Here is a 25,440-nt window from a genome sequence, read left to right on the forward strand (position 1 = left end):
AATACTAACCATCTGATTTTTCCCACCAACTCCAAAATGAAGCAGACACGATTGAGTATAGCTTCTTGTTATTATTATTATTATTTATTTTTTTAAAGAAAAGTGGGAACACTCCACCTATAATTTAGTTAAAGAGACTAGATGCATTTGCACACAATTGAGTAGGCACCACAAAAAGAATAGGCTATCGTGAAAACCCTGAAATTTTTTTATATAAAATAATAAGATGAAGACAACCACAATAGATTATTGGAGAATCTGAGTACGTCGATGACAACAGGTCTGGTAAGATAGTCGTGGAATTGAATGGAAGATTGAACAAATGTAAGCTTGTTAGATATCTACTTTCAGAATATTTGGAAGGTCGATTCTCTTTTGAGAAATTGACCATGCAACGACACCAACACGATCCAAATCCCCTGAAAAGCTTAATATTAACCATTTGATTTTTCCCACCAACTCCAAAATGAACCAGTCACGATTGAGTATAGCTTCTTGTTATTATTATTATTATTTAAAAAAAGAAAAGTGGGAACACTCCAGCTATAATTTTGTTAAAAAGACTAAATGCATGTGCACACATTCGAGTAGGCGCCATAAAAAGAATAGGCTATCGTGAAAACCGTGAGAACACTTTATATAAAATAAACAAGATGACGACAACCACGACAAATTATTAGAGAATCTGAGTACGTTGACGACAACAGGTCTGGTAAGATAGTCGTGGAATTGAATGGAAGATTGAACAAATGTGGGGTCATCAGTCCTTGCTTCAATGTCGGTGTCAAAGAAATTGAGCCTTGGACTGCAAGGCTCCTCCCCTCCAGATAGTTTCGGCTATATTGTGTTGACAATGTCGGCGGGCATCATGGATCATGAAGAGGCTAGAAGGAAGAACGTGGGTAGTAAAGTTCCAAGATTCTTTTACCAGGTGGAGGCATTGGAGTTGGAATTCTCTTTTCCTTTTCTTTTACTATTCATTATATCACATATACATCTATAAAGAGATGGCATAAATATCATACTTATGAGTAAGGTGTATGGCCCACCTGGTAGATTTCAATGGTTGTACGCAACCCATACTATTTATTATGGTGTGGTCCACTTGATCTGTAAGTAGCCTTTAGATTTTGGGATATATATTATGATGAACTTGCACAACTAATGGACCGTGTAGATTGAAAACTTACATCACTATGGGCCCACGACTAGGAGAATACCATCCAACACAAGACTTCCAGCCGTCGTCCTCTCTACGTCATCATTACTTAATTTTGTGTGCAAGGGCAAATTGGTCTGAAAAAATTTCTGAAAGTTGTTGGATGTCTACTTTTGGAATATTTGGAAGGTTGATTCTCTTTCGAGAAATTGACCATGCTACGATACCAACACGGTCCAAATCCCCTGAAAATTTTAATATTAACCATCTGATTTTTCCCACCAACTCCAAAATGAACCAGTCACGATTAAGTATAGCTTCTTGTTATTATTATTATTATTTTTTTTCAAAAAAAAGTGGGAACACTACCTATAATTTTGTTAAAAAGACTAGATGCATGTGCACATATTCGAGTAGGCACCACAAAAAGAATAGGTTATCATGAAAACCGTGAAAAAACTTTATATAAAATAAACAAGATGAAGACTACCACAACAGATTATTGTTGAATCTGAGTACGTCGATGACAACGGGTCTAGTAAGATAGTTGTGGAATTGAATGGAAGATTGAACAAATGTGGAGTCTTCAATCCTCGCATCGATGTCCGTGTCAAAGAAATTGAGCCTTGGACTACAAGGCTCCTCCCCTTCAGACAGTTTGGTTATATTGTGTTGACAACGTCTGCGGGCATCATGGATCATGAAGAGGCCAGAAGGAAGAACGTGGCTGGTAAAGTTCTAGGATTCTTTTACTAGGTGGAGGCATTGGAATTGGAATTCTCTTTCCTCCATTGGAATTGGAATTCTCTTTTCCTTTTCTCCCCCCCATCCCCCCCAAGGATGGATTCGAATATTTCTGGCTTTCCAGTTGAGTAATTTTTTACTTGTTTCAAACATCATGGATTTGTTTTCTTTGTTAATCCTAAAACAATTGAGATTGTCTGCCATTTTGGAGTAATTTTAAGAGTTCTTGCTAAGTTTAAGCTATAAAAAAGAAAATAAAATAAACAATGGCATATTTTAATTAAAGATAGAAATAGGGCCATGATAGACTCTGCCTCTTCTAAGCTGATACCTTATACCCAAGAAGCTGCTCAAACGAACCTGTTATGAATATTGGCTATGGCTGCATTCTCCATAGCCAAGATACATCTCATCTCTCTTGGAAGGTCAGCTATGCTTTTAAATGAGACATTTCACTATGAAAAAAAGGGGTTAAAGGCTATGGATAAAAGCCATAGCTAAAGACTTATGGCAACGGTTCTAGTCCGTAGCACAACCATTGCCATTGGTACTGTAATGATTGCTTTTGAGGAGATAGCTATGGATTTAATCCACAGCTATAAAGTTAGTGGCAACGGATCTAATCCATATCTATACTCTCTGTAGGTAAATGTACATACAACTACGGATAATCTTTGTAGTGAAAAGTAGAATGAGATCTGCAGCAATGGTTGAAGTTAGCAACAACTACGGTTTCTAGAATTAGGGCTACGGCTAATATCTGTAGTTGTTGTCTTTAAATAATAATAATAATAATGGTGTCTCTTACAATTGCTAATACATACATTGATAGAAACTCATCTAAGCTAATATAGATAAAGACTTCATTGGCAAGAGAAATATCATGGAAAGATTAAGAAAATAGTGGAATTTTCTAGCGGAACTTTAACAAAAGTTAAAGAGATTATTTAACACTTAAACATTACAAAAACAACAACCAACTATGAATTATGTGTTACAATTGTATTAAGGTCCAAAGTATCCATTGTCAAACAAAAGTGACTAGTATCTCCAAGACGAGTTAAGTAGAAATCAAGATAAGCTACTTGAGGCATAAGTAGCCTAAGTAACTTACGATCCAAATGTCCCCCAATGGAGCCGGGCAGAGCTACCATGTGCTGATCAGGAGCAAGGCTGTTAAGAGAGCTGCTCGCCAAACAAAATTTTCCAAATTTTCAATCCTAAACCTGATCACTCTACTCTTACATGAAGGAGAAGGAAGCAATCGGCCTTCTTCTTTTGTTAAACCTGACATAGACTTTTAAAGGTAAACACAATGCAAGCAGCCAAGGCACCAACCCCCAACATCTCCACAATAAGGTACAAAAGCTTCAGCTCCCCAAACATCATAAGAGAAAACCATACAACACCACACCATCCAATCTCACTACACAAGGCTTAAAATAAAATATCAGCACAACACCAGCTAAAAGCCAATTCAACACAAAACCCCAACATTTGACTAGTGACCAACATAACTTTGGCAAGGATACAAGCAATCCTCCAAGTCGCTAGCTTGAATTGGATACTAACACCTCTAATCGGCCAACATAACTTCGGCAAGGATACATGCAAAGGTTAGTGCATTATCAAACTGATTCCATATATTTGGCCAACTAAAATTTATGCACCTTAGAGAAAAAAAAGGATGAACACAATTCAGGAGCTCTATACCATCTTGTTGCAACATAATCTTGTAAGCAAGGGAAATGGAATAAGTCCAATAATTTAGGAGCTCTGAAACATCTACCCTACTTATACCAGCTTCAAAAAAATAAGTCGAAGCCAACTACCTATTCTTGGACTTGTGTTATTGAGAGAATTTCCTCGGTTAGATGTGAGATAACGATGTAAAAGCACAAGCCACTATAGATGCAATCATGTTTCATGGACCATTCCCAAAATACACATATTGGAGATTATATTGCATCACCATTGCTAGGCTTTCGGTGCATAAAGTTAGCAAGTGCTTCTCAATGAGTATAGGGAAATGCTATTTGAAGAACACAAATGAATGCTCTGAACCCACACATGCGTCATGGCACACGTGTACAAAATCTGGGATGTTCATCAGGCAAATGCAGTGGATGCTTTCTAACCTGAGTTAAGTCCACTCATCAATTGGGCGAGATGGGGATGTAATTAGTTGCAGACAGTTGGTTAACACTTCTACTCACTATGTAGCCATCCTTTTTTTCCCCTCCACTTACTAACCCTGGATTTTTGCGCCAAGGAATGTTCATCATGGACTGCAGTTGATGAACAGCTTAGATCTCACACACGTGTGCCACATTGATTCATTTGGGTTGCTTGCATTGGTGCCCACTACACCAAAATCCCTATTTACGAACAGTTGAAAATCGTTCCTAAATGTTTTAGGAACGGTTTTCAACCGTGGTTAAAAAGGGCATCGCAAAAAATTAGGCACGGCTGAAAATCGTTGCAAAATTTTAATTTCGGAACGGTTTTAAACTGTTCCTAAAATAGGAGTCGCAAAAAGTGAGGGACGGTTTAAAACCGTCGCAAATTTTCAATTTTGACAACATTTATTCTTATTTAGATTTTTATTTTTTTCAAGTATTTGAAACTCAATGAATGTGGTAGTACAATTAAAAATAAAAAAAATGATTGCAGAAATGTTAGATACAAAAATCAAATCTTTGTTAACCAAAAATATCCCAAATATCACAAATCATACAAGGTAATCTATTAAAATATAAGCTAGTTTGCAATTTTCTTAGTTAAGATAATGATTACATCCAAACTAAAGTGTAATGCAAAGTTGGATCAAGAAATAAATTTTGGACAGTTTGGATTAAACCACCAAAATGATTAGTGTAGTTGAATTCTAAGTCTTGAATGGGCTTGAGTTTTGGGATAGAAGAAAATGTGGTGGCGAATGTGATGGACAGGTAGGATATCATGCACACAACATCATGAGCATCAAACCCACGTTATCAACAAACGACAATTCATGGAAAATGATTGAGAACCACAACTCCGTAACTCCTAATAATACCAAGATAGTCTTTGTATAATTTACTAAGAAATGCTGCAGCTGCTACAATGGAAATCCTGGAGCTCTCCACAAAATCCTAAATCTTGAGATGAAAACACTTGATAAAATCACTATGTACACCTATGTGGAGCCCATTTTGGATAACAATTCAAGCGATGTATCTAATTCCACTAGGATTATCTTTCTCCCTCTCTAAGTACTCCCTATGTATAAGATCTTCGATCCGTCTATTAACCAACTTGACGTCTGGCTGCAAAATCAAATCATCAATGTTCAGATTTTGTCTGTGGCCTAATGAGAAATGCATTTCAAATACCAAGGCTCATCTGGATGTCCAACAGAAATGGATTGAAAAGTTTAGTTCAATAAAGAGTAAAGGAATAAAGATGACCCATTTCGGTGAACTGAAAATTGTATAAAGCATAATGGAAAACAAACCTTTTGGCTCATTGCATCATCTGCACATTTGACCCAAGGCCAGACCTCCTTCAGTTATATGCTGCATTAGATGAAACAAAGATAACTGACAAATGAGTAGAGAAAATAAGGGTCCAAAAAACCATGACTAACAAAATTTGGATAGTATGTGTTTGATAAAGAATGTCATTAACTTCTAAAAGAGCATATGTGTGTGTGTGTGTGTGTGTGTGTGTGTGTGTGTGTGTGTGTGTATCAGTAATAAATAAAACTTATTGGTAGCTTGAAAACTCTAGAGACTATAGTATTTAACGGTTCTCTTCCCAAAATTGATGCTTATATTGCAAGTGGTCCAAACCTACAGTTGGCATCCAAGACTGCATGTCATTGGTGCACATTCCAAATCTGGCCCTCTGAAGAAGTTTTCAAGTGAAAACTGAGCTCTTCGCAAACCTGCGGCTCATGATGATCAAAAACTTATTTTTTGGCTTAGGCAACATGAAATTTTCACCACCCTTGGTACCTACCAACAAATTTAAAATCTGGAAGAAGACGACCATCTCATACAGCAAGTAGCAAGTGCTGCAGAAACTTGAGTACTATGCCTATATGGAAAATAGAGTATGCAATAGCGTATGTGCACATTGACACACGTCACATGTTGGGTGCTTGAAATTTTATTATGCTACTCTTTCAAAAAAAGAAAAAAAGAAAATTTATTGTGCTACTCATTTGAAGTATCAAGTTGCATTTGAAGTCTAATAAAGGGGGAAACCATACTATCAGCATTCATTTTGAGAGTCTTGGCTCCAAACTGCAGTTATGTTACATTCCATTTAAGACATGAAAGAAAAGTAACATCAATTCGATAGCCACTTCCTCGTTAAAAAGCACCAGGAACTTCGCTAACTTTTGTCAATTGCTCTTGATTAAACTGAATGCAAGCAACTCAAGACAACAAAGATATTAACAAAAGAAAATGTAGAAAAGCAGAACTCACCTTCTAGATTCTTCAAGAAGGGCACCCTCTTTTGTATTTTTTTTCTGAACGTATGTCTATCTCACTCACAGTATAACTGTCTAAAGATGAGCAGCGCCACAACAAGGATATCTCCCATTTTATGGCGAGATAAAACATTACTTAACCATAGAAGCTTGTTGTGCATGAAAAACAAAAATAATATATGATTCCCCATCATATGAGCGTGCATGACAATAAACCCTCCAATAAAAATTGATGAAAAACAAACAAAACATTGAATCAATCAAATAAATAAATAAAAATATAGTCTGTTTAACCTTTACTACACAGAACCAAAAAAATAAAAATAAAAATAAAAATAAAAAGAAAAAGAAAAAAACTAGAAATAGGTAAAGAGTTAACCCAGCAGTATCGTGGTCATTAATTTGGGAATCTCCATGCAGGAGAAAGCAAAACTTTTTTTCTTTTTTTTTTTTTTTTTTTCCATTGGTCTAGGAGAGATTCATAGTGTGTAAAAATACCTAAATGGCTCTAAATGTATGCATCATACAGGCAACTTCTGCAAATTCAAGAACACTGGAAAAACCTGGGGAAAATCGAGGGGCATTTGAAATGTCTAGAGAACAAGTGATACTTGGGTTGTTCATTTGAATCTAACCAGCATCGCAAATGTATCAGACCTACAGCTATGAATTGCTTATGGATATTTCACAAAACTGCCAGATCTTATGCTGAATGTTGAGTGGTTGGTCCCTTTACCTGGAAGACAACAAATGCAAAGAAGAAATTCCTGAAACTAAATGGTAAAATGCTTTATCCAATCCGCTTTACCTGGAAGGAAGAACTGCTTGAGGAACAAAAGGAGCATATGTTGTCTCCGTCTCAGCAGCAAGCCACTGAGCTTTCTGAAACTCTTTCAGAACTGCTTGGAAATCTTTTGCAAGCTTTGCATCAGCTATCTTTTCGCTGGCCTGCATTTAGATAGAAGCTCAATGTATAAACACAGCATCAATAACAAAATGGAATTTTTATGCTTAAAACAGAATAACAAGCGAAGGTTGACAAAGATGCATGTCTAGTGTGGGAAAATTCACTTCAAATGAGACCTTCAGAAAGAAAGATAAAATGAACATGACCGTTAATTTACATATATGAGTGTGAGCATGAGCATGCACATGAATAAATTAGCAAAATTCAGTGTTTCCATGGATGTGAAGCTTTCAGGGAAGCAACTTAGCAAGCTGCCTCCAAGATCATCAATCCCATTCCCCTGTATGTCCAGCTCAGCCAAATACCTATAACCCATATCAAATTTTAGGATCTTCGACAAACAGCATAACTGGCAAAAGATTAAATAAAGGGACCTAGAAATTCTGAAGTATTCAGGTAATAACTGAAGTAGCACAATTTGAATCAGGAGGAAAAACTCTGATTACCCAAATCTGAAAAGAATATTATATTTCAAGAAAAACATCTTCTACCTCACCTGGAAACATGGACAAACAAGCTACCTTTTTAAGATAGCTCAACCATAGTGAGAATGTAACATACATACCAGAAATGATGCAAACTTGATTGGCTGTCACCTTTGAAAGTTGTTTTAGCGACTGCTGCATAAAACCTGTCCATAAAGTGTATTATCGTGACGTTGTGTACATCCAGTAAATGTTGGAAATTACATGAACAGTTTTAACTTACATTCCTAGAGTCATTACTGTCAAGACACCTGAAACATCAGCCCCATCTTGAGCCTAGCAGAAAAACATGGCAGACATTTTACGAAGTGGTGAGGATAAAAAATGAATAGTAAAATAGGTGCCACCTTTGCATCAAATCCATCATATTTTACTATTCTTTTTCCATTGATATGGTTTTTGGCATGAAAGCAAGTGAAAAGAAAGAAAATTATGCATTCTGCAGAACAACACGACAACGTGCTGCCTTTTTTTTTTTTTAAAAAAAAAAAAAAAAAAAAAACGGAATCATACAAACTAACATAAATGCATCACATAAGACAATTTAGAAACCTGTAGCCAAAACCCAAAAGCTAAAATTTATAGGAGTTGGCTTATCTATAAAACTTGGAATTCAGGTGCACTAAGAGAATATATGATCTTCATCTAGGAATAGATTCAAAAGTAGGAAGTAACCTAACATAGAAAACCAATTAACTGTAGCCTAGTAAAAACAGATGGACTGATAATTCAAGAAAGAGAATAATGATTAAGAATGAAAAAGGTCTTGTGCAAATTATTCAAGAATAGTTTGTCCTCGGTGTTGTCAATTTTTTAAATGGCTTATGTTTGCTAGCTGAAACCTGAATGAAATCCATATGCATTTGAACAAGAGATCTTAGTAAATGGGAGATAATTTTTTTTTAAAAAAAAAAAGGAAAAAAGAAAAAATATTAGTAAACAATTGGAGATCTGCAGCATGTAATCTTTTTCATGGTAAATTTTATATTTTCTCATCATCATCATCTTAGTAATTCAAACAAGTATTTTCAATCCAGGTACTGAACAAGAGCTGCAAAAGATTTTATTTTCTTATCTTAATAATCACCATGAGAATTGATTCTAGCAAAGGTATCCTCTTATATGATATGTCATCCAATTTAATTGAAGTGAATTCTTCAAAGAATCCTTTTTTATCCCGAAGTGAAAAAGGAAAACAGTCTTACCTGGGAATCCAACAACTAAAGATCATCAGAAAACTAACACTACAGAAAAAGTTCATCAATGCCGCTTGATCCAAAATAACAAACTTATTGGGGCAAACTTCTCCACTTTGTTCTCTCCTTTTTTTTTTTTTTTTTTTTCTTTTTTATTCAGACTTACAGCCAGATCAAATAAGCAGAAGAAGAACTGGATATGAGAAGAAGTGAATTTAAATTCCTATATAAAACAAAAGAGTAAGATTCAAGAAATTTGTACACGATATACCTCAATTGCAGACATAGATGTCTTGCACTTTGCAATCTCAAAGAGATTTGTATCAGTTTTCAGTCTGAAACTGACCCTGCAAAACGTATAGAAAGAAACAAAGTATGACATAATAACATCATTTGCAATAAACACCAACAGCGAAAACGTATGCTTAAATTTATAATACGAAGGACAGATGTTCAATAATACTCCATAAATGACTTGTGTTGATAATCACCATGTGATGCACCTAATCCATTTCTATCATAAGACAATCATAAATTCCATGAACACCCTTGCCCATGTGCCCCTATACAAAAGAAGATCAGGTGATTCTAAGCATCCAATGGGGGTATTTTTGTCCACCAAATCAATCATTACTCAGTCATCCATTTGCGACACACTAATATAATAACTAAGATAATTCTACCACCATAGCTTTTATGCTATAGCCGATCTTCCATCTGCTTGATAATTGAATCAAAGGTCCAAATAATTGTAACCATGTTTCACATGCACTGCAGAGATGCTCATCAAACTCCAATAAAAGTACAACTATCAATTGTCGTTTGCTTTCCCGTGCTAAAGTAACCCAAATAATTGGGATCAGAGGTGCCTATGTAGCAGTCTATATCCCGACAACAGGACACAGTTATGCCCATCAGATTAATGATAGATCTCAGACAACTTAGTCACCTGAAGTAGCAAAAGAGTAGGAGAAAAGAAGCAATCTTAGGACCTGACACTGCAAAGAACCATGAGATCTAAGCAGGGGCAGGTAGAAAATTCCTACAAAATCATTTAGATGAGCTGCAATGCTGCATTTGCTTCAATAAACAAAGGCTTACATCAAGATTCCTGAAATAGCATAAAAAGCTGCAAAAAGATACATAGTGCTCAATAGTTTTAAGAAATCTCATACATTTCATGGATCAATTCATATTTTAAAAAACTTGGAATATGATATAAACTTGGTATTTCAGTCCCTTTTCAGTCCCCCAATTAGACTGACCGTCCTGTTTGATTTAAATCAGCATTTGGATTTCCATACTGAAGGCTGGATAAATTGGGTGAACTATATGAAATTCCAAATTGACCGGTAGGTTTCTGAGCCTTGAACTTAAATTACAAAGAAAGACTGACTTTGGCCACAATCAAAATGGAAACCCCAAATAAATGGCTGTTATCCAAATTACCGAAAATGTGTAGTTGAAATTGCTTGGACTTTCCAATTCAATCATTGCCACGGGGGGTGCATGAGTGACAAAAGCATAAGACGGAAAAGGGAAAAAAGGTGGGTGCGCTTGTACCATCATAAGGCTTTTAAATAGAACACTAACCTTTGAGGCAGCAGATTTGGGTCATCTGACATCATCATATGCTGACCATCATTATCGTGAAACCATGATAGTGGCTGCGCTTGCTGTTCACCACCCATTACTAACAGTACATGCATCCCATTCTGAAACTACAAAATCATGATAATATCAATCACAATTTTTTTTAGAAATATAAGACATTTGTATTATCCATGCCCATGATCAATTGGGACTAGATTTTATCCAGAATTTCTAATCTAAGCTGAACATTCTAGTGACATAAGCTGTTATTTCCCAAAATTTTCCTGTCAAGCATTACGAATGGATTCAATATGCACAATAGAGCTGCTATCTAGAAGAACAACTTTTTTTCTTTTTTCTTTTTGAGAGAGATAAACAACAACTCCTTACTAGGATGAAAAATTAATAATAAAAAATGAGAATAATTAAGACCATTAAAAAATACAACAGGCCAAAGAGCATTCTATTCAGTATCATCCAAAGAATGGGCACTATTCGATCAGCCAAAAACTGAAATTACACAGATTAGATAATACTCAATCTGACTAATGGATTTTTACCCTGGACTGTGGGGCAGTGCTCATTTCATTTTTAACCCTACATTTTAGGTTAAAAAAATCACACTGCTGGGATCGTCCAATCAGTGGTGAGAACCTTCCATGGTGGACCAGGATTAATGAGTTTGGGCCATTTGTTTAGTGGAATCACCAAGATCATTTAATTACAGAGGTCTCCTCAAAGCTATGTTGCCCTAATTAATGGTGGCAGGTCATCTTAAAATCCTAAAGTATTGGTGCCAACCCATCTTATCAGAATAACCAAAAGAAATTCCATGCATACACGCCATAAGCCATTCCAAAGATGCGAATCAAACTCTTAAATAGGAATCAAATATGTACATCAAGCTTGTAAGCATAACACATTGTGCAAAACATATAACCCAATAGTAAAGGCATACCTTATGTGTCTGGATTCGACTGAGTGAATCCTTGAGAGATTCTTCCAACACCCTTATATGGTCTACACTGTTGACCTCATCCGGATCAGTCCAATAGCTAAAAGAACACCACAATAAGATACAGTTTGAATTATCGGATTTAATGGCATCAGTCAAGGCATTATGAATGCATATGTACACTTTCAGAATAAGAACTTCAGGAGATAAAGAAGTCACTGTGAAGTAAGAGCTTCCTATAGATGAGTGACATGGAATACTGCATTAACCAGTGCCAGCATCCTCTCTTCTTCTTCGATACTGGTCGTCATCGCGGCAGCGGCATGGGCTGCCATTAATGTTGGCATAAAACCTCAAAAAAAGAAAAAGAAAAAGTAGTCGACCACTGCTGGTCTTCAGTACCAGCGCCAGCAGCCTCTGGATGGTGTCCCCTGTTGAAACCCTTGTCGTTCTTTCGCCGCTATGAGTAGCTGCGACCATGGTTGATGACCCATTCAATGGGTTTTATAGAACCCTTTTCTTCTCACTTACTCTTTGTTGTCCTTCACATCGGGATTAGATTCAGATGACCGTGGCCATGCTTTTTTTTCACACCTGCTAAGGTTGATAGTTGCCCTTTCTTATTCCCTTCATAAGAATCAAGAAAGAAATATCACCTCTGTGGTACAAGACATGCAAGGATCTGTCATCGAGCAGTAGACCTAGATTTCGGGAGGAAATCCTCTGTGATTTGGGGAAAAAAAACCCGCTGTTTCACTAGTGGATTTTCACCAGACGGGTGATGGTTGTACAACCACAGGGAAGATGGTTGCATGGCCACAGAGAGAGATAGGATGCGTGGGCTGTAGGAATGAGAGGGATAGAGAGAGAGGGAGGGAGGAAGAGAGCGTGGGAAGCAAGGGCGAGGGAGAGGAGCTGAGATCTTGAGAGAGGAAAAGAGAATGGGAGAGAGAATCTGATGGTTTTTTTTTTTTCCAAACATTTGAAATGGATGAAGACCGCTCCAAATCGGGAATAGCCTAAAGCCATTCCTGAACCAAAAGACTAGTTGTTCCAAAATAACAATTTTGGTGTAGTGCACCTACAAAATTACATTCCTCAACAGTGAAAGAAGCTGGAAATGTTCTAATATAAATGAGCACCAAAGAGCATAAAAAATCACAACACAACCATGAACTCAAAGAAATCACTCTCACGTCTTACTAATGTGAGATACATTGGTTTCTTCCAAATTGAACACATTATCATGTATTCATAAACACATTACATCTCGTCTCTCTTGGAGGGTCAGCCTTGCTTCTAAATAAGAAATTGCCTCCACCAAGCTACCTAATATGGCCAAATTGTCTGCAGAAGAATTTGCTCCCCGGAAGATACGATAAATTTTATAATTTATCTATAGCTATAGCTTGTTTGTAGAGATATGCTTCATCCACAACACAACCCACAATTTGGACAATCTGAGTAGCTATACAGTGACACATGTGAGAGGATGAGTCACAATGATTTTTTTTAGAGTGCGGATGGTTTGTGTTGAAGGCATAAATATTCAATGCCATCGCTTCTCATTGGTGCAGATCATCGCCGATGACTCCAGCTAACAAGATACGCCGGTTTTCTCTCTCCCAAACAAAATGTGTCCCACTTTTTTTCTTTTTTTCTTTTTGAAAAAAGGTGGGAATTTCCACCTGGATGTATATTGCAAAAGGAGAGAATTACTCCTTATTCGGGCGGGCCCAATACAAAACACAACAGGCCACACCTATCATATAGGTATGCACAAGAAAAAAGAAAAGGAAAAAACTATGCAAGAGAGATGCTGATAAGCTTCCAAAGGGCCAAAAAAAACTTCCAAACAAATTTGGACATTCCAACAAAGGCTGAGGCAAGGAGCAGGCCCAAACAATGTAGGAAAAGGAGACCAGCATAGGAAGGCGACGAGCAGGATGAACGCAATGGGTGGGCAAGGGAATCAACCAAAGGAGAGAAGGAGCTAGAAGAAGGGCCAGGAGAGGGGAAAATCATCCAATTCCCTTCTTGGAGAAGGATCTTCTGGTGTTGTCAACACCCGCCTTGTCCATGATGAGAGAGCCTCTAATCAATGGCAACCAACACTAGCTAACTTGGCAAGGCCATCCGCCACCGTGTTGCCCTCACGGTAGGTGTGAGCGAATCGGATGTTCAGGGGACTTCTTAGATTCTGAATAGCTCCCATATGGTACTAGATATTCAAGCAGGAACATTGCAGGGAGTGAGAGCCAGCTTCAAAAATAAAACGAGAATCGGTTTTTGCTACAATGTTGCACAGGCCCAAATCGGAGCAGAGATTCAGGCCATCTAAACGGGCTCGCGCCTCAGCGACGGAGTTTGAGATCTGCCCGTAGTAGTTTTGAAAGGCAAAAATCAGGTTACCTAAGTGATCCCTACAAACCCCACCACCTCCTCCCTCTTTAGGGTTGCCTCTGGCCGATCTGTCTACATTGAGTTTGAGCCATCCCGGAGGAGGTCTCTTCCATTTGATGATGAGAGGAATGTCCTCTGAGTTGATGATAGGAGAAAAGAAGTCGTTGGAAGGCGAGGGGAAGATCCCTCTCAGGTGAAGGACTGGAATTGGGAGCTGAAATCCCAACTCTTTTAGCTAGTTATGGACTTTACGAATAATGTGAGGAGCAGCAAACTTGTGGTTGTCGAATCTGGAGGCATTTCTACCACACCAAAGTTCTCAAATGATGAAGGGTGGAGTTAGACCACGAAGGTTTTGCCAGGAAGAGGATCACTTCGCAAGAGCACTGCATTGAATGACGCGGTGAGAAATAGGTTGATCGGGGGGTAGCGGTACACGGAAAAACTAAGAGAGGTGGGTCCATACCTTGGAAGCGATGAGGCCATGGCAAAGGAGGTGGTCTAGATCTTCCACCTCAGGGGAATGGATGGAAGGGAACTGGTTAGGAAGATCGGTTGTTGGCGGGAGGGGGAGAGAAGGGGGGCTGGTAGGGTAGGTTGCACTCAGTAAGGCAGCAAGGGCGGGGTTGGTATTGAGTCCAGAATGGGCCAGGGAAGAATGGGAAGGATGCAGGAGGCTGGACTCTCCAACGTTGAAAGAAGGGAGAGGGGGATTATGGTGAAGGAGTCGGAGTGGGGTGGGTTCATAGGCTAGATGGGAGGGTGAGTAGTGACTGAATTCAGCAGCATGGGCAGCAGGAGAGCCTACTTGGGTGGGAGAGTTTTAAAGGCCACGAAAGTTTTCGATCAAGCTGATATTTGTGTTTTACCTTATTTCATGTCTTTTTTAACTTTTGAACAGGTTGGATTTCAAATAAAAACTATGGTGGGCCTTAAGATAGTTTCAACGGTGGGAATCACTCTCCCCACTGTTTTCTGTGGTGAGGTCCACTACATCTTTTTATTTGTCCCATTCTTTGGCTCATGCCCTAAAATAATATCTCAAAATGGATGGACGGTGTGGATACAACACATACATCATAGTGGGGCCCACAGAACTTGGTGACGTCACTTCAGTAGCCAACTCACTACTTAACCTGTATCTAAGCCGCGCCCGTGAGACTGCGGCAGTCTCTCTCTCTCTCTCTCTCTCTCTCTCTCTCTCCCTGTCTGTCTCGCACCCTCTCCCTCCTCTCGCTCTCTATCTCTCTTCCTCTCTTTCTGATCTCTCCACCCTGTCCTCTCTGTCTCTCTCGCAGCCTCTCTCCTCTCTCTCTCTCTCTCTCTCTCTCTCTCTCTCTCTCTCCCTCTCCCTCTCCTCAGAGCTCAAAAACCCAATTGGAGATCTCTCAGCTCAACTCTCCCAATCTATCTCCTCAAAGCTCGAAAACTGGATTGGGGCTCTAACTCAAACCCTCCTCTCGTTCTCTTCCTCTCACCTCGAAAGGTAAAAACCCTAACCCATGACCCAAGCACACACTGACAAAATGAAGGTGGGCCCTAATCCCATTTTGAATTTGGGAATTTTGGTATCCTAATCCCAAATCGAATTTGGTGGTTTTGAAATTGGGGATTTGGGTACCCAACTCCTACTTCGAATTTGGGGATTATGGTACCCTAATCACATTTCGAATCTGGGTGCTTTGAAATTGGGGATTTTCGAATCTGGGGGTTTTGAAATTGAGGATTATGGTACCCTAATCACATTTCTAATCACACGCTTAATGGATCCAACCATATTGGTAGTTCAATGGGTTTGGTGCATGCAACCTTTTTTGACAACAAAAAGTGTGATTCATACTGCATTGTGGGATAGTGACTGTTCATCATTGATGTTGAGTATTTTGATTTATGCATTTGTTTGAATTAGTCCGCTGACAAATCTCATCCTGATTTTAGAATGTTGATTGAGGACTTTTGAATATGAGTGTGTTTCTTGATTTGTATTGCATGTCATCTCTGTTGGTCTGCCTATTCAGACCTGAAATGATGAATGGAGTAGATGGTTTTGTAGGTTTTAGACAGTGTGATCCTTGACCTGAGATATAAACATCTTTGTACAAGTGGGTGCCTATGTTTCAGTGCATCCAGAGCACTTCTCTATTGGCGCTACCTTTTGATGGGCCATGCACTGTAATTCTCCTTCATTTGACAATCATAACCATCTGTGGGCAGAATGTAAATAGGCTATTAACAGAGAAGTTTGAGCAATGGTCCGCTTTCAACCGATAAAAGGCCCAAAGATTGAATTGGCTAGATTCTCAATTGGGTGGCTTTTGGTGGTACCATTTCAACGGTCTGGATCACAGGACCTTGGCCCCACTTGTCAAATTGAAAATCTGAGTATACTATCTATGTCCCATCATCCTATCGCAAATGATCATATGATTTTTAATCTTTCTTAATGCTGTTTGGATGCAACTTGCAAAAGAAAAATCAGTGTTTTCATTTAGTAGGTGAAAACCAATCTGATTGATTTTCGGATGGGTGGCATTTTAATTACTATTTCATCAGTTGATCTTGAAAACTATGTTTTCAAGTGGGTTTTCCTATGACTGCCAATTAACCCTTGTTTCCCATCAAAATGAGGTTTTCTTCTCCAACACATGGGTTTTAATAGTGCACGAAAAGGGCCCTTAGAGTTTGTTTGGACCTGAGGATTATCATAATACATCAGAATAATGTAATAAAAAGTTGTGTGTGTGTGTGTGTGTGTGTGTGTGTGTGTGTGTGTGTGTGTGTGTGTGTGTGTGTGTGTGTGTGTGTGTATTATCTATCTTCTGAAAACATTTGCATTTGGGTTAACATTGTTATGTTTTCATCGATGTTAATATTGTAACAATGGCACTTAAAAAAAAAACACAATCAATTGAAAAACACTAATTATAAATTTCTTTATCCATCAACCAGCAATTGCCGTGCTTGATTTTCAATCAATACAATACTATGGTCATGTTCAATCTTTGTCTGGATGTTCGAGTTTTGAGGGTTCATTTCCCAGGTAGGATTTTTGCTAGAGAAACTGCTGGTTAGGATTGGGTAGTGTGTTGCGGGCCAGCGTTTGGCAATTTTGCTGTGGGTTTTTTTTTTTTTTTATTTTCTGTGGTTGTAGATCATGTACATCTCTCTATATCAAGATATGTATGTGTGTCGGAGCTATCCGGATGTTGAGTGGGGGTCTCTGGAAGGTGGGAACCGCTATTATGACCATGATGAAGCTGTTCATTTCCTATGGATAGCATTGGAGTGGGCGTGACCTGGCCATTTGGATAGGCCGTGTTTATGTATTTGCTCGAAATTGATGGAGCAGACCCGGATGTGTGTCGGAGCTATTCGGATGTTGAGCGGGGGTCCCTGGAAGGTGGGAACCACTGTTATAACCATGATGAAGTTGTCCATTTCCTATGGACAACAATGGAGTAGCCTGGCCATTTGGATAGGCAGTGTTTATGTATTTACTCGAAATTGTTAGAGCAGATCCTAGTATAACCCTAAACATAAACCTACATCTAAAGCTAATACCTAAAACTAAACATCATGGTGGAGACAGTACCCCCGACCGTTGATTCCTTCTTGGGACCCACCATGGTGGTTATTTGAGATCCAACCTATTGGTAAGTTCACACAAACCTAGACTTGAAGAAGGAAAAACACAAATATCAGCTTGATCGAAAACTTTTATGGCCCCAATTCGTTTCGAGGTCCACTTGATCTTTGGATCTACCCCAAAACCTAAACCTAAACCTATTCTCAAATCCCAAAATCTAAACCTAAACCTATAACCTAAACCTATAACCTAAAACCTAAACCTAAAACCTAAATGTATTCTCAAATCCCTAAACCTAAACCTACACCTAATCCTAATCTCAACTCCTTAACCTAAACCTAAACTTAAACTTAAAAACCTAAACCTAAACCCGATCCCGAACCCGAACTCGATTTCCTAAACCTAAACCTTAACCTACTCTCCATTCCCTAAAGCTATAACCTAAAACCTATAACCTTAACCTTAACCTAACCTAAACCTATAACCTAAACCTATAACCTAAACTTAAACCTAAACTATAACCTTAACCTAAACCAAAACCTATGACCTAAACCTTAACCTATAACCTATAGTCTAAACTTATAACCTATAACCTAACCTTAACCTTAACCTAAACCTAAACCTAAAACCTAAATGTATTCTCAAATCCCTAAACCTAAACCTACACCTAATCCTAATCTCAACTCCCTAACCTAAACCTAAACCTAAACTTGAAAACCCAAACTTAAACCCAATCCCGAACCCGAACCCGAACCCGATTTCCTAAACCTAAACCTTAACCTATTCTCAATTCCCTAAAGTTATAACCTATAACCTATAATCTATAACGTATAACCTAAACCTAAAACCTAAACTTAAACCTAAAACCTAAATGTATTCTCAAATCCCTAAACCTAAACCTACACCAAATCCTAATCTCAACTTCATAACCTAAACATAAACCTAAACTTGAAAACCCAAACCTAAACCCGATCCTGAACCCGAACCCGATTTCCTAAACCTAAACCTTAACCTATTCTCAATTCTCTAAAGCTATAACTTATAACCTAAACCTTAACCTAAACCTTAACCTAAACCTAAACCTATAACCTAAACCTAAACCAAAACCTATGACCTAAACCTTAACCTATAACCTATAACCTATAACCTAAACTTCTAACCTATAACCTAACCTTAACCTTAACCTAAACCTAAAACCTAAATCTTAACCTATAACCTAAAACCTAAACCTAAACCTAAAACCTAAATGTATTCTCAAATCCCTAAACCTAAACCTACACCTAATCCTAATCTCAACTCCCTAACCTAAACCTAAACCTAAACTTGAAAACCCAAGCCTAAACCCGAACCTGATTTCCTAAACCTAAACCTTAACCTATTCTCAATTCCCTAAAGCTATAAGCTATAACGTATAACCTATAACCTAAACCTAAACCTATAACCTAAACCTAAACCTTAACCTAAACCTAAACCTATAACCTTAACCTAAACCAAAACTTATAACCTAAACCTTAACCTATAACTTATAACCTATAACCTAAACTTATAACCTATAACCTAACTTTAACCTAAACTTAAAACCTAAACCTAAACCTATAACCTATAACCTAAACCTAAATCTAAACCTAAATGTATTCTCAAATCCCTAAACCTAAACCTACACCTAATCCTAATGTCAACTCCCTAACCTAAACCTAAACCTAAACTTGAAAACCCAAACCTAAACCCGATCCCGAACCCGAACCCGATTGATGTAATAATGTAGCCCAATCACATGGCAACAAACCAGAAAATCTTTCTTTGTTGGCAAGCATACTCGAACTCAAGCATCACAATGCATCTATTTCTATCCCCACTATATATCTCTTATAGCATAGATTATTTGAGATTTGGATTAATCTCTTTTCATTTGTTTTTTTTCCATAGGATTGTTTGTTTTGTGGTGTCTACTCAAATATACGTACAACATTTTATCATGTTAATATAATTATAAGTGGCCTAATCTTACCTTTCTAAAAACAACTAATAATAATTTGTACCTGATGAGAAATCACCAAGTACCATTAGGCTCAACCCAAAAAGATAAATCAGCATTTTCTTTCTTTCTTTTTCTTTTAACACACACTCATACATCAGAGTCACTTACGGCCACAATGGGTACTTGAACTCGTGACCTTGTATTGGAACTATTTTGAATCTACCATGAAGGCATGAGTAAGGACTAAGGTGTGATTACACAGTCGGCGATATGTTCACCACACTGAATTTTGTGAGCCCCACCAGGAAATAGGTTATGAATAATTTTTTGTATTTTATTTATGATGTTAAACTTATATGTATTTATGCGTGGATGAATGTGATGTGGATAAGATTGTTTGTGTTTAGATGGATGTAGTTTATGTTTGGATGAATGTAATTTATGTTTGGATGGATTTACGTAGTTTGGGTTTAGATAGATGTGAATGTGAATATGATGAAATATATTATATAACAGGTGTATATCAGGAAGAATATCATGAATTATATTCTAACAGGTGTATATCTGAAAATTTGAGATGAATTATTTTTTTTTTAAAAAAAGAGACTTTTACCTGCGAAATATTTCTGTAGGTAAAAGTCTCCTCTACATTTTAGCCAATATTTTCTAAGTGAAAAATATAAGACTTTTACTAACGAAACTTTTCGTAAATAAAAGTCCTATCCACGTTTTTTACCTACGAAAATTTTCGTTGGTAAAAGTCTCCTCTACGTTTTTGCTAGTAATTTTTAAGTGAAAAATATAACACTTTTACCAATGAATTTTTTCGTTGGTAAAAGTCCCATCCACATTTTTTACGTATGAATATTTTCGTAGGTAAAAGTCTCCTCTACGTTTTTGCCAAAATATATAACAATTTTACTGACGAAACTTTTCGTCGGTAAAAGTCCCATCCACGTTTTTTACCTACGAATCTTTTCGTAGGTAAAAGTCTCCTCTACGCTTTTTGCCAATATTTTGTAAGTGAAAAATATAACACTTTTACCGACAAAAATTTTTGTCGGTAAAAGTCTCCTCTACGTTTTTGCCACTATTTTGTAAGTGAAAAATATAACACTTTTACCGACGAATTTGTTCGTCGGTAAAAGTCCCATCCACATTTTGTACCTACAATATTTTCGTAGGTAAAAGTCAAAATTTTCGAAGTGAAAAATATAACTCTTTTACCGACGAAAATTTTCATGGGTAAAAGTCTCATCCACGTTTTTTACTAATGAATATTTTTATAGGTAAAAGTCTCCTCTATGTTTTTGGCAAAATTTTCTAAGTGAAAAATATAATACTTTTGCCGATAAAAATTTTCATCGGTAAAAGTGGTTTTCTACTTTTTTCTGACAAAAATATTCGTCGGTAAAACTCTACCGTGAAATTTTCAAAATAGCATGAAAATTTTCTATCTTAAAATTAAAATACTTTTATCGACGAAAATTTTCGTCGATAAAAATATTATTACTAACGAATAAAATTCGTCGGTAAAAGTGAAGTTTTACCGACGAAAAAAAATTTCATCGGTAAAAACGTACTTTTACCAACAAATTTCTTTCATCAGTAAAAGCGCTGTTTCTTGTAGTGGGATAGATATGGCTTCACACCACGTAATTAGCCCTTTGAAAAGGGAGGGCTTCACACCCACTTTTGAATTCTTCCACAACTCATGAAGAGAGCAGAAAAAGAAAGTAAAATTTTTTTTATTAAGGTTGAATGAATCAAAAGAATTACAAGGGGTGCCTATTTATGGGGAAAATCCTATACCCCTAAATTCGCGCCATGTGCGTAACTTATTACTTGGCGATGAAGTAAACTAAAATAAAAACCAAACAAAGAAATCCAAAGCATTCATGATGTTCTAAATAATAATAATAAGTAAAACCTAATGTATGAAATCAATCTGACTGGTGGGCCACGATTATGAGATCTCATGATGGGCTTTTCTTGACTAACGGGCCTACTCTTTTGAATCAAAACTTCATCTTCTAGCTAGGAGGCCCTCCCTGGACGTCGTTATCGATCCAGATCGACGATGGGGCCCTCCTTCTAGCGTACGAGCGTAGGGGGTGGTGTGCGTGCACGTGTGGACGGTGTGCGCAGGATGTCCCCATTATGAACCCGAAGGAGTGATGTGTGACTAAGTGTAACAGAACTTAGTTTGTTGACTTTCCTTGTGTTCTAATTAAATGTTTATCTATTTTACTTATGGACAAAAAGATTTTGGAAGCACAAATTATGTCACAATCATGTAATTTAACTAATTTCTAAAGGCATAAGGTCCTGTTCTTTAATATGTTTTGCATATGGTTTCTTTCACAAGCTGCTTCTTAATTGTAATCAAAACTTAAATTTGCTGGATGGTTGCTTTCAGGGTAAGCTGATGTATGTACCTTTCGCTACAGAAGAAATGGCTATGGTTACTATTGTCAATGGCTATAGTAGTACTACGGACCATAATCGTAGCCATATATCTTTAGCTACGAATTTTATCCGTAGCCTTTGGCCTTTTTTCTGGTAGTGCAGTAAAAACTTATTTAGGGGCATCCCGCGAAAGTGCCGGCAAAGGCTACTGGCGGCCAGTAAAACCTTTAATGACACAGCCTTTATCAGCACTTACCTGACCGCCAGTAAAACCAACTTTGTTGTAGTGTGGCTTTTTCATATATTGACACATGAAAGGAGACACAGATTGGGTGGGTGCTACCCCCACCCGTCCTTAGCTAGGAACGGACTTTGTATCCTAGCAGTCTCATTGGTGGCTTGCAGATGGGCAATTATAGCCAGGGTTTCAGTTTTAATGTTTAAATTTGGACGGTTATGATTGTATGTTCATGATGGAGACCATCATTGCAATGGTTCAGTTCACCAAAAGGTGGGTAGCAAATGCATGTGTGAACAAATTGATTGAACATTGCATATTTCCCTCTATTAAGACTGAGCATTCATATATGCATGAAGTCAGAACCATGTTTTTTTTTTTTTGAAAGATGAAGGATTTTATTAAAGAAAATGAAAAAAGACAAAAGAAGGGCTGCTGAGAAAGCATACCACAATTACACTCCTAAAAAGAAAAGGTCGTGACCATAAAGATCCTTGACATTGGAGGACCACTTAATCATAAAATGCTTGGCCCTAGTTACTACTACCCCAGCCGTATTAGAAGAATTTCTAAAGCATTTGCTATTCCTTTCTCCCCAAACCGAGCACCTGACTGCAAGAACTGACATCCTCCAGATGATTGTCTTCACCTTTCCAAGTTGCACTCCGTGCCACGCTTGAAGGAACTGCATCATTTCGCCTGGGAAGCACCAAGAAAGGTTAAAATTGAGCATGATCTCTGCCCAAATGGATTGGGCAAACCGGCAATGAAGTAGGAGATGGTCAACAGTCTCTTCTGTCTGCATACAACATAGACAGATATTGGGGAGGACCATCCCTTTCTTCCTCAGATTATCTACCATTAGGATTTTCTTTTTCCCTACCAACCATCCAAACGCTAGGATTTTCAGGGGGGCAGCATATTTCATAGAAAGGAGAGATTTAGCTTGGGATTGGCCTGCTGCATGTGCATCTGGTTGTAGAGGGATTGAACTAAAAAGAGAGACGATTTATCTGGTTTCCAGAAAATGTTATCTTTTGACGAGAGAGAAGGGGCTGCTGTGTAGAGACATTTAGGAGGCCTATAAAATCTGAGATTTCCCAATCTTGGAGACTTCTTCTGCAAATCACGTTCTAGACAATTTTTCCACCGACTTCAGTGAAATGGTCAGCAACATACGAATTTTTGGAGGTAGCAATACGATAGGAGATGGGGAATCTATTTTTAAGCATTTGATCTCCAATCCAGATATCGTCCCAGAACCGAATTTTGGCGCCATTGCCAAGCACAAATTCAACATTAGGGAGGACTTCCCATTTCATTTTCATGATTTCTTTCTAGATATGAGAAACTTTATGAGATGGTAAATCTTTAACCCACCAGCCTCCAGGGGACCTACCATACTTGCCCTTGATGATGAACTCCAGAGACTTCCTTCTTCAGCCCCAAGCCGCCAAATCCACTTTCCAAGGAGAGCTTTATTCATAACTTAAAGATCTTTTACCCCCGCTCCCCCGTTCGACCAGTGAAGACAGACCTCGGACCACTTCAGAAGATGAAACTTCTTCCCTAATTTCTTACCTTGCCATAGAAAATCCTGCCTCGCTTTATCGATGGACTCTTTGACTGGGGTCGGGCATTTGAGGAGAGATATGAAATATATCGGAAGACTGGAGAGAGCGGCTTTGATTAATGTGAGACGACCACCTAACGAGATATATTGGCTCTTCCATCTCGAGAGATACAACTGGAGTTTGAAGATGACTTTGTCCCGTAGGGCTTTTTTTTTTTTTTTTTTGGGGGGGGGGAGGGGTGGCAGCATGCCCACAAAGATGGCAGCGAGTCAACGGTGCAGCCAAAAATTTGGCCGAGACTTTCTACCTCCGCTCTTTCCATGTTAATCCCAAAAAATTTGGTTTGACTAAGTTTACCTTTAAGTCGGAAATTGCTTGAAAGCAAAGAATATTAGTCTGGAGATTGACCACCTGCTTAGTCGAGGCTTCAGAGAAAATTAAGGAATCGTCTGCGTATTGAATGTGTATGATGGGCCTTGGCATACCTTTGATTTGTATCCCTCCTAGAATGCCCTCCTCTTGCCCTCTAAGGAGCATTTTAGACAAAGCCTCCCCCACAATTAGAAATAAGAATGGAAAGAGAGGATCTCCCTGTCTCAATCCTCTTGTACTTTTGAAGAATCCTTTTGGAGAAACATTTAATAGGATGGAAAAAATGGGGCGATCCGGTGCACTCTCTCATCCAAGCTCTCCATTTATCCCCAAACCCCATACGTTGGAGCATGTACTGCAAGAAATCCCAATCTACATGATCGTAGGCTTTTTCGATGTCTAGTTTACAAACAATATGCTTCCGACCCAATCTTACACTAGCATCCAAAACTTCATTTGCGCTGAGAGCTGCGTCTACAATCTGCCTGCTTGCACTCTGATTTTCTGAAATAAGCTTCCCAATAACCTTTGTCAGACGCATTGCCAAGACCTTAGCCAAAATCTTATAAGCCCCCCCCCCCCCCCAAATAAACTAATGGGCATGAAGTCTTTAGGAGATGCGGCACCTATCATTTTTGGAATCAAGGCTATGAAGGTAGCCCCTAAGTTGGTAGAGATCTTGCTCTTATTGTGGAAGTCCTTGAAACATTCCATGGCATCTGGTTGGATCACCTCCCAAAAATAAGAAAAGAATGAGATCGGGAAGCCGTCTGAGCCCGGGGCTTTGTCAGCCCCTAACGAGTCAATGGCCCATTTGATCTCCTCTCCAGAGAAGGGAGCTTCTAGAGATACAACTTCCTCCTCTGAGATTGAATTGAACTGAATACCATCTAGCTTGGGCCTGCACCGCCCTTCTCCCTTGAGAAAGGACCTGTAATAAGCAATCATCTCCTCTGCAATCTTGTCTTTATCGTCTTTTTGAACTCCGTCCACCAAGATACTGGAGATTCTATTGTTTGACACGTGCATGCTTGCCATAGTGTGGAAAAATCGTGTACTTCTGTCACCTTCCTTCATCCAATTCAGACAAGCCTTTTGTTTCCAAGATATTTCTTTTTGAAGGATACTATTAGTAATGTCTTGAATCACCTGCACTCTTCTGGCCTACATGTTAGGAGACAAAAGGTCTATTTAAGCCTGCGCATCTATGGCTGACAGTTCAGCTATTATCATTTCTGCTTCCTTTTCCTTATTTTGAATCTCGCCTCGGTGCCATTATTTTATCTCTTTCTTCAGCATCT

The 25,440-nt window shown here is 38.2% G+C and overlaps 1 protein-coding gene across 5 annotated transcripts in view; it reads right to left on the bottom strand.

Moving 5' to 3' along the window:
* LOC131258163 (uncharacterized) overlaps positions 1 to 13,233 on the bottom strand; it is a 92,627-nt gene extending 79,394 nt beyond the window's left edge. The window contains exons 1-8 of one of the 5 annotated variants that reach the window (XM_058259279.1): positions 11,849 to 13,233; positions 11,583 to 11,679; positions 10,625 to 10,724; positions 9,303 to 9,378; positions 8,059 to 8,111; positions 7,916 to 7,981; positions 7,508 to 7,655; positions 7,192 to 7,331 (exon numbers count right to left, since the gene is read on the bottom strand). In XM_058259279.1, the coding sequence (XP_058115262.1) occupies positions 7,192 to 7,331; positions 7,508 to 7,655; positions 7,916 to 7,981; positions 8,059 to 8,111; positions 9,303 to 9,378; positions 10,625 to 10,722 (581 nt within the window). In that variant the 5' untranslated portion in view covers positions 10,723 to 10,724; positions 11,583 to 11,679; positions 11,849 to 13,233. Of the gene's footprint in view, positions 1 to 6,350; positions 6,455 to 7,191; positions 7,332 to 7,507; positions 7,656 to 7,915; positions 7,982 to 8,058; positions 8,112 to 9,302; positions 9,379 to 10,624; positions 10,753 to 11,582 lie in introns of those variants that run through there. The other 4 variants (XM_058259278.1, XM_058259281.1, XR_009177916.1 and 1 more) reach the window with 4 other exon arrangements.
* Between the last annotated feature and the right edge of the window lie 12,207 nt (positions 13,234 to 25,440).

This window comes from Magnolia sinica, chromosome 10 (genome assembly GCF_029962835.1).
Source record: "Magnolia sinica isolate HGM2019 chromosome 10, MsV1, whole genome shotgun sequence".
In the NCBI taxonomy this organism is placed as follows: domain Eukaryota; kingdom Viridiplantae; phylum Streptophyta; class Magnoliopsida; order Magnoliales; family Magnoliaceae; genus Magnolia; species Magnolia sinica.